Below are 10,599 nucleotides of genomic sequence, written 5' to 3'. Positions count from 1 at the left end.
TCCAATGTATCCATTCATTGACCAAATCACAAAGGGAATCCAAATTCAATTGAAACACCAGATGTATCCGTAGAACAAATCACAAGGGATATCTAATTTTTATGAGTTAAAAGCCAAGCAATCAATCATATGAAATTATCTCAAATCATCACATGTATCCTTGAATCACAAGAGATATCCAAAAATCAATCCATACAATTGATTAAAAGTAAAACAATTGAAATAAAAAAACCCAATAAAATCAGAATAATAAAAACTTACATAAAAGTGATGTTGTTCTTCATCGGTGAGGCTTCATCCCCAACCTTAGTTGGGAATTTAGCTCCACATAAAAATAAAATCTAAACCTAAATCTAAACCTAAAGAAAAACTAAACAAAAGAATTTTGCTCTCTGGTATTGTGTCTCTTTTCTTGAATGCAAAGAAGTCTATTTATAGGCTTTGGGAAGTCCTAGAAGCCCAAGTAAACCTAGATAATTCGGAAGTCTGTCTCCCAGTCAAAATAGAAGTCTGAAATCGGACTAGGATTCGTCCAAATTTGTGTCTCTTAATTGCGGGGCGATTTTGACATAGTAACTCTACGAATTAGGAAAATCCTATTTCACAACGAATTGTAGTATTTTGACTTAGCTTTCCAATGCCGTTTGAATCACTTCAATCCGATATTTGAGAAGAAAGTTACAGTCAAAATACTGAGACATGTACAGAATCTGAATTTGAATCCGATCCAAAATCTTATTCAATCTGAACTTGAATCTGATTTAACCTTTTCTTGGATTTGGTTAGACTTAACCACACAATCTAGGTCTTCTCAAAGTATGCTTTCTTCCAAACTTCGCATTTTTCCCTTTAAAGCTGCAGTTTTTCTTCAATGACCTACAAAACACTAAAAACACAAAACTAACACAAAATATTAAATAACGACACAGCTAAAGGATTAACACAAGTAAATTAAGGGGTCCAAATATGCAATATTTGGCACACATCACTACCCTATGCGGTACCGATCGTCACTATAATCGTGTCTCGGGTTAAACATTTAAAACCATAAATGCACATATAACATTTTATATAATCTGTAAATTCATCTGTGCCATGAATTTTGAGAGCTCTTTTCATAATTGCAGTTATGCATAGATCATGAAATATAGTAACTGTAGCAATAAAATTCTTAAAATAAATAGATCTAACGGTGAAGTCAAAAAGTACAAAACTAAATCATAATTTGTGATAACCCACTAAAGAAACACTCAACAGAAACACAACTTCATCAAACAGAGAACTTCTAAATAACCAAGATCCAATTAATACTAGAACCCCAAAAATCACAATTCCAGCTCATAGGGATTTCACCAAGAAGACAATAAATAATTAACATAATATATTACGGGTAAGAGAAACGATTTCTACCTTGAAAAGCTGATTAGTTAATACAGTGCTAAAGCTGTCATGGAAGAAGAAAGAAAACAGAAACAAGACAGAGTGACAGTGAGAATTCTGACCGAGAGAAAAGCATGTAAAAGAAAGGAAAGGAAAGGAAAAGAAAAGAAAGGAAAAGAAGAAAATAAAACACTTATGGTATAAGTTTATATATATATATATATATAGAAGAGAAAAGAGGGACATACCAACTAGAAGAAAAAAAACTTGAAGGAACTAACTTTCTGTCTAAGTTTCAGAGTGCGAGGAGGACGAAGAAGCTCTGTTTTCTTTTATAGGTAACTAAGAGAAGATAAAAAAAAACAACGTGTAATGTGGTGAGTACAAGTGGCTGGTCTAGGTGTCAATAGTTTAAACAATGGCTTACGCATGAAATCCAAATGTCCAGGAAAGAGATGAGAGCATTGCTGTTTTGCCCCTTTCTAGGGGCTAAGGTGGTTTTGGAATATTTATATATATAAAATTTTAATCCTATTGGAAGAATTCTCACGTTAAAATGGGGAAAGAGAAAAAATAAAATAAAATATATATATATATATATATATATATATATATATAATAATTATCTCCTCCTATAATCTAAGAGATTTACCAAATATCTAATAAAAAAATCTCACATAAAATCTTAATGGATATTTCTCAAAAAATGCACAACAATAAATAATCTCATGGATTTACATATAGTTATTTAATAGATGTTACTAATAAAAGCATTAATATAAATAAAGATGTAATTTAATTCTATTTTAAATTATAAAATCTACAGGATGTCACATGCACCCCATTCCACTCCTATCTCACTTGGCTAATGTTGTAGTGTCCATGAGGCCTTTGATCAATCCTTGTTAAAAAAAAAAAATCCAAAGGCCGCATCAATCCAATTAGATAGGGGTGGGATATTAGTGTAATATATAACATTACCAATTTTCACACATGTCAACTAAAAGTAATGCTAAAAATTATATTTTTGTCCTACCATTATTCCATCGATAATGTGGTAATGCCAATCAACCTTTTTTTTTTTTTTTTTTTTTTAACAATGATGCCTAATCCAAGGGCTTATTAACACTACTGCATCCGCATAGTAAAATAATGGTAAGATAAAAGTGTAGTTTCTAACATTAAACGTCCACTAAATTACAAAACGCATCATAGGTGCTACTACAATGGGACTTCTAACTGTACGCTTTCCATTTTCTTCAACTCAAACAAGTGCACCAGAAGAAACCTGCTGATTTCCTAGCCCTTTATACTCTATAGTAACTGTGTAGGACTTCTTCTCATATTTCTTTGCAAAGACCAATCTCTTTGGTGTGATTTGAACTGCGGAACCTTCTGGTGCTGTCACCATGGCTGTGTAAGTTGTCGAGCCCTTTCCAACATTGGTCACAGTCCTCTGATTCTTTTGAACCATTGATATTGTCACATTGGTACTGTTGTATAAAGCAATAAATGATGGGTAATTAAGATCAAAAGATGATTTTGAGCAATTGTGCCTACTTGATTTTGTAATGGCTAAGATTTGGCTCTTGGTTAAATTCATAGCACATAAAAGGTTGACATAGTCCTGTGGAGTTGCATCATAAATCAAACCTGGGTCTAGTGCTTGATTAGGATCAATTTGTCCTGCTCCCATGGCTACAGGTGTAGCAAATAAGTGCTATAGTCTCTTATTGGATTCTGAGCATTATCCATAGGATTTGCAGTGGTTATTATGGCAGACCTGATAGCAGAATCACTCCATTCTAGGTGTGCTGCTCTCAAAAGAACCAGCACACCAGCTGCATGAGCACAAGCTGCAGATGTCCCAGACAGTATATTGTAGCCATTGAATAAGAAATCATTTGGACCAATTCCAGCAACTGGTAAATTTGGAACCCAAGAGGCCAAAACATGAAACCCAGGTGCTATTATATCAGGCTTCAAGATGCCTTGATAGCTGAATGCAGGGCCTGTTGAGGAGTATGCCACAGCTGGTGCTTGCACTGAAAGTAGAAATGTTTGGTTAAACTTTAGGCTGGCAATGGGATTAGAAGCATTTGTTGCATAACTAATTACAGCTGATGCATCTTTGGAGCTAATAACAACACCAGGAACAGAAACCTTGAACAGAGGAAAATCATGGATGAATATGCCCCACATGTTTGATCTGATTATATTTTGCATTTGATAGTTGGGAGACATGATATCATCACATATGAAGAGGCTAGAATGCGCTTTGGCTTCATCCATTGACACTGATGAATTACATCCTGATGAGGTCTTATTGTACACCAGTGTGAAATTTTGTAGATCATTGCTGGCAGGGAACATGGTCCATCCAATGATGGTTTGACCATTTCCAAGGGTCAAAGTTCCGGCAAACGAACGATCAATGGTGCCGGCTCCAACGGTCAAAACCCATGGGATCCCATTATGTAATGAACCGAGCGGCCGGACACCTCCATTTCCCGCTGAAGTTGAAACCGACACGCCCCTCTCCATGGCGGCGAATGATGCTATTGCTATAGGATCCTCATACATTGGCACTCCATCAAAACCCATGGAGATGGAAAGTACATCAACACCATCAGCAATGGCCTGGTCGATACCTGTTAAAATATTGATTAAATTATTAAATTTATTTATTCTTATCAATTTAAACTTTTGAGATAAATGATAATTTTACATATGGTATAGTCATGAGTTTGAACTATGTCTCCGTCATTCACATCTTATTTCAATTAAATATTCTACGTGTTGAGCCTTTAAGCTTTTGAGATAAATGGTAAATCAAATCAGAGGTTCTGAGTTTGAATCATATGTCTCCTTCATTCACCTCCTATGTTAATTAAATTTTTCATATATTTATGACTTCCATACAACTGGAATAATATAACAGTGAGAATCAATTGGTTATATGAGAGTCATATATCAGTTTACAGTGTTTACTAACCGATTAAAGTGATTAAATTTACTCTTTATTAGCTTAAACTATTGGAATAAGTGATGATTTAATAATACCTACAAGAACATCAGAGGCATAGCCTCCTACATCCCAGTAGACTTTGTATATGGCAACCTTAGCACATGGAGCAACACCTTTGGTTGTTCCATTTGCGTAGCCGAAAAAAGAAGCACCGCTTACAAAGTTTCCGGCAGCTATGGAGGAAGTTTGTGTTCAATGTCCCAAATCATCTCTAGCAGAATTCATGAATGGAACATGTACATCAGTGCTTGGATGTGAGGCTAATGCACCCTTGTTGAAGTATCTAGCTCCTATAAGCTTGGAGTTACACATGGAGAAATTAAAATTTTCTCCTCCTTCACACCTCCCCTTCCACCGCCCTGGAACTCCAGTAGCCATTCCATCTCCTTTGAAGCTCTCGCTCTCCGGCCACACACCGCTGTCAATGATGCCAATGATAACGTCTTCGCCGTAGCTAGAGGCCGGCCATAGGCCTATAGAGGGAGTGAGGGAGAGGAATTCTTGGCTGTGGGTTGTGTCAAGTGTGACTATCTTGTCACTATAAGCTGAGATGAACCCGGATATATTCTTTAAAGCCTTGAATTCATCTGGAGATAAAAGGGCACTGAAACCATGAAGAGCTGTATCATAAGTGTATAAAACCATTGGAGTGTCCGATAATGTTTGATTTGCAGGCTTAAGGGAATTAACAACAGAGAAGTACCATTCTTGCTGAGTAATGAAGGGCTTGGGCATGAAAGAGTTGTCCATGTGAACAATATATGTTACCCTTTGTGCTGATGATAATTTAGGGTTGAAAATAAAGAAACGCCACACAAGGCAGAACAAATATGGGATGAAAACCCTATCATCAAGCCCCATATTTCTGAAACAGCAAGAAGAATTTTGCCTTGTAGTTGTATATGTTTGCAGATCATTTGGTTATTTATAATTGTGAACATGGTGGGTTTTACTTAGACAAATTGAATAAGGACGAAAACAGAATATTTATCTAGGAGGAATTGGATCTTATTTTAAAATAAAATATATAGTTTCTAACAATTAGTAACTAGGAATGCCTTATATTGGTAAATGCAAAGTCTAAACTTATTTGCAAATCATAAGGAAATCAAGCTAATTAAATTATATATACAATCCCATGTAATTAACAATTCATTGGGCTAGCTCTAATGCAATTTGCTCTCTATTTCTTTAGATTAATTTTCTCTATATTACCTTTTAAGGCAGAAAGACATTAATGCTTTGAAATAAACTTGAAAAGACATAGCACTATTTTAGCATGTCATACCAATCTAGTTAATTGATGACAGGTTTAAAGTAAATTTAAACTTGCTCATCTTTTGTTAAATTACCAGTTATCCCAAAAGCTTAAACTGATAGGAGGAGGTAAATTTAATCACTTAATCAATATTTTAACATCCTTCTCTTAAATAAGTCAAATAGTTCAAAAAAAAAAAAAAAAGGTCAAATATATATCGTTTCTTTGTAATTGAAAAAGGGTAGAAACCTAATGTCAGCACATTTATTTTTATTTTTTATTTTTAAAAAATGTTTCATTATTTACATCGTTAGATACAGTAAAATTCAAGAGACACTGGATCTTTGGTACGTGACTTTTCATTTTAAGAAGAGACAAGAAAACACGAATTAATATATGCTCTATTGACGTGGAGGCCATGTGTACATGTGTAACCTGCTTTGTTTAAAGATCAAAAGTCTATTTCCATTCATGTATGTGTGCATATATTTTTTTAAAAAAAGTCTATTTCCATTCTCTTACCTTTTTCATGAGACGGAAAAAATGGTTACTTTCTCTCTCGATTTCTTTCTCCCTTGGAAGGCCTAAACCCATCCCGAAATCACTATACTTCATATTAAGGAATAATATAATAAGTTGAGTAGTTGACTATCAAGGAATTAGATAATAATTTATTTTTTCATTTAATTAAACGAATCAAACCTCTCAATCCTAATTCTCTAATTTCGTATTCAGTTCGTGTCGAGTTCGCGAGTTATATAAAAAATTATCTACTATTATATATATCGCCTGTCGGGTTTAGATCGTGTCAAAACATGGATATAAGATTATATATGTCAACTCTAATCCTAACCCATTTAATTAAACGGGTTAGATTCTTCAACTTTAACCATTTAATTTTGTATTAGACTCGTGTCAAAAATTATCGGCCATACATTTAAACTTTCCTTATTTCATGTATCTAGAAAGTATATATATTTCCAAGTTGATCCTTAGTGACATAAAGGAGTTAAAATAATACAATATTATTTTAATACAAGTTGATCCATGATATTTCAGTTAAAAAATAAAGTTTGGATTTCAGGACTGAAATGGGTAGACCACCTGCTTATACAGGTCGGGGTCACTCACCGGCCAACCATATATCTTTTATGGAGGGTCAGCCATCGAGCCTATACGGAGGGTCCATCATTCAATTAGTATGTTATTATGGATAGCCAATAATCTAGCTAATGTTTAATTATGGGATTATGAAGACCTATGAGAGTTAAGGGGAAGCGCACCAAATCGGATCCAAGCCCACAACCCGTCTCGACATAAACTGGTTCAACAGATTCAGTTGGCCCAAGTATCCTCCAGCCGTCCAGCGATGGGCCAACACCAATAAATGCAATACTCAACAGAAGCCCAACAGCATTAAAGGCTCACATGGGCCAGACACACCAAAATTTCTCTATTGTCAAATCCAATGTGGCCCAAATGAGATCTGAAGTTCGCAAATGGGAAACCTACATTAGCAAAGATGCTGGCATAAAAATGAATCACATGATCAAGAATAAGCTAATTCCCCCACCCATGGTTAAGGGCAATTTGCTTTTTTATAGCAGATTTTTCACAACTGCTAGCCACATGGCATGCTTTTATTGGAGGTTCTCTCACACTTTTATTGGAGGCTCTCTCATATTGCTGTGCATCTTAAATCTCGTGACTCTTGTAAACGATCACCTCATGTTGTGATCACGGAAACTGAAATCATTACTAGCTTGCTAAAAGAGGGAATCTGGTGTGGTGTCCTGCGACTGTACTCAAGTTGACTAGTCAATGGACTCAGTATCGAGTCATGAAGCGACGCCCAACAAGTGAGTACGAATTAGTTCTATTATCTTGACAACTTTTGTAGAAGAAAAAGCACCAGAATTATTTTGAAATGAAGAACAAATTTCTTAATTTGCACAACTCCCATGATATTTATTTTATCATATGGAGATTCCTAACAAAATATAATTGCCCAAAGAAATCCTCTACACTTTGATTGGTGATTCAAATTTGTCCATTTCAATCTTTTTGACAAAACATTCTTACAGATAATAAAAAAAAAAAAAAAAAAAATACCGCCTTCATAATTAGATTACAATGCATGCTTAAATAAACTCCGCCTAAACCCTAAGCCAACACGCATTTGTTATAACTTGCCTAACATAATTTTAATACCATTGACGCTTGAAAATTAAATACTAATAAACTACTCCGAATCGGAAATGCTGAGCTTCCCACAATCAAAATCAGATTTTTTCAACAGAAATCCACCCAAGTAAGCAGCCAATATTTTATCCCTTATGAAGTTCATCACACTACTTTCACCCTGCTGGATAAAACCAACCATATAAGCTGTAGTAATGAGGTCAATGCTTCTCCATCTCCTTTCCTTTGCATAATTCTTCAACCCCATCTCAATCCTCTTGTATTCCTCTCTTTCTCTTTCAGCTTTCTCTTTTGTTTTCCCACTTGGCTGCTCTTTCAACAAGGCATTGGCAAGACACCTTGCCAAAACAACACCATCTTCCAAGGCAGCACAACCACCTTGGCCAATGTCTGGGGTCATGGGGTGGAGTGCATCACCAGCAACACAGACATTGCCTTTGCTGATGTTTCCCCAAAGAAGCTCCCATGGATGTCTGTACATTAATGGGGATAAAATAATACCCTCCAGATCAGTGTCTTCAATAATTGCCCTTATTTCATCAGGCACCTTTTCTAGCTTGCTTAACACAAGTCGCTTCATTTCAGCTGGATTATCTTCTATCTCATCATTCTCTGCAAGATATGTAAATATGGATAACAATTGTGACAATGCTACACATAAATGCTAGAAGTGAACAATATATTACGAAGTTCCAAAATACATGCATTAAATCACCAGTTATTCTAAAAACTTAAACTGATCGGTCGGGGAAAATGGTTGACCTTTGCCAGAGGGAGTCCAAGTGAAAGCCCAGTAGACGGTTTGATCATCACAAGGAATAAAACCAGATCGAAAACCTTTGCCATGGAACTGCATGAGCTTTGGACCAAACCCATGCCTCTGCTTGAAATCTACACACCCCCTTATGGCACATCTCCCTGTGAATGCTGCTTTCTTCAACCCCAGCCATTTTGACACCACTGAGTTCACTCCATCACACCCAATCAACACCTTCCATTCACAAAGAGGATACTCTAATAAGGTCTGAGTAATTATACTAAAGAAAAAAATTCCAAGGAAATATATAAAAAATTACCTTGGTTTTGAGAATGGTTCCATCAGCAAGATGCAAAAGCTTATAGAAGCCTGATTCCTCTATAGAAACCACCTTGGAAGAGTACCTAATTGTGCCAATTGGAAGCTCCTTTGCAAGGCTTTCCAACAACAACTTCCTTTGAACACAACGAATTTCGTGCTCCCCAGCACTGCACATCACACACCAATAATCCGGCTCTTAAACACTTCAACTATATATGATTATAAATATCAAAATCAAATTGTCAGTATCGTATACAAACAAAATGGCCAATAATATATATATTTTTTTACATGTGCTCATAACAATTCTCATTCGAACCCATCTACTAGATGAGCTTCGGGGGAAATTCTTGAGAGCTTCAATTGAAGTGGCGGTCGGTCCGCATTCAAACGAGATCAGCTCTAAGACCCGAGGCATCCGGCCTGTCAGTATTGCTGCCGGATCCCATTCAACCGAGAACTTATTCCTAAGGTGTCCAATTAGAGTCTAAATCACTCTCCGTCAGACCAAGGATGGTTTTTAGAGTGTTCGTAGGGTTATGTCGCATTTCCTAATCAAACTTGAAATTACTCTTCCAAACGAGATCGCGACTGTGTATTTTATTTTGTGTTTTACTAGGTTTAAGACTATTTTTTATATAAGCCTAATAAGGACGGCTTAGGCCGTAGTACGTATTCTCATTGGTTTTCAATAATAATAATAATAATAAAACTTCTCTACTCTCAACACTTGAATCCGCTTACTTATTCTTGACAGTTCAAAATTTGTACCATCAAAGAAATGGGGGTGGGAAAAACACCAAGCCACCTAGAGGTTTTATGCTATAGAGGCACTATTACTATTGGCAGTACTGCTGTAAAACTCACCGTTTTCCTTTAGCTTCAAATGACGTATCTGAGGTTTGATGTCCTGAAATTGTAGAGCTAGTCACATTCCTGCAAATAAATTGTAGAGCTAGTTACATAATGTGCTGGGGATTGGTCAGTTTCATGCTTTTAACATGAAAAATTATTCATAATATTTTGGGGGCTAAAGGAGGGAGGAGCCTGTACTTTGTTTTATAAGGATAAAATTGTCAAAAAAAAAAAAAAAAAAACAAAAGTAAAGTAAAATGACAATTTTATCCTTTTTAAAGTAATTTGAAAGAGGTCCTCGTAATTTATTAGTATTAATATGGACCGGCAACTAATCATTAGACCTATAATTAACCATTTGGATCAATAAACCAATACTAAAACCAAAACCTTTGTAGAAGTATATATATCCATAATTTATCAAGTTGGCATTTACTATGTAAACTTGGGAAACTTGGGCTGGCTCAATCGTTAGGCAGTTAAGGCGACGGATTAAGGCCCCCAAAGATATAAAGCTTCTTTAAGAAATAAAATCTGTTATAAACTGTATTGAAAGGCCAAAGCTTCACCAATTATAACACCATATGCATAGTGGTAATTAAGCTAATTAAGGTGGCAATAATGAAGAGATAAGGGTGAAGCCTAGTTACCCATAAAGCCTTTGATGATGTTGTCGGAGGGAGTCACCAAGGCCAACAGCATCTAATGCCCTCCAAGCATTTGTCCATGTCGTGAAGGCAAATCCAGTGACCCTCAATCCATCCGAGGATTCCAACACTATGCTTCGAATTCCCAACC

General features: G+C 35.8%; 1 protein-coding gene and 1 pseudogene across 1 annotated transcript in view; both read right to left on the bottom strand.

Annotated features, from left to right (window-relative positions):
- Positions 1 to 2,572: 2,572 nt before the first annotated feature.
- Positions 2,573 to 5,269, bottom strand: LOC132169956 (subtilisin-like protease SBT3; annotated as a pseudogene).
- A 2,401-nt stretch (positions 5,270 to 7,670) lies between these two features.
- The window catches only part of LOC132188603 (monooxygenase 2-like), a 24,356-nt gene continuing 21,427 nt past the window's right edge, over positions 7,671 to 10,599 (bottom strand). Inside the window, exons 2-6 of the mRNA XM_059603114.1 lie at positions 10,452 to 10,599; positions 9,814 to 9,882; positions 8,945 to 9,113; positions 8,631 to 8,859; positions 7,671 to 8,480 (exon numbers count right to left, since the gene is read on the bottom strand). Of these exons, the coding sequence (XP_059459097.1) occupies positions 7,909 to 8,480; positions 8,631 to 8,859; positions 8,945 to 9,113; positions 9,814 to 9,882; positions 10,452 to 10,599 (1,187 nt within the window). The 3' untranslated portion in view covers positions 7,671 to 7,908. The remainder of the gene's footprint in view (positions 8,481 to 8,630; positions 8,860 to 8,944; positions 9,114 to 9,813; positions 9,883 to 10,451) is intronic.

The sequence above is a fragment of the Corylus avellana genome, chromosome ca1, assembly GCF_901000735.1.
Source record: "Corylus avellana chromosome ca1, CavTom2PMs-1.0".
Classification (NCBI taxonomy): Eukaryota; Viridiplantae; Streptophyta; class Magnoliopsida; order Fagales; family Betulaceae; genus Corylus; species Corylus avellana.
The sequence above is the reverse complement of the archived record's forward strand: the minus strand, read 5'-3'. Positions and strand labels throughout refer to the sequence as shown.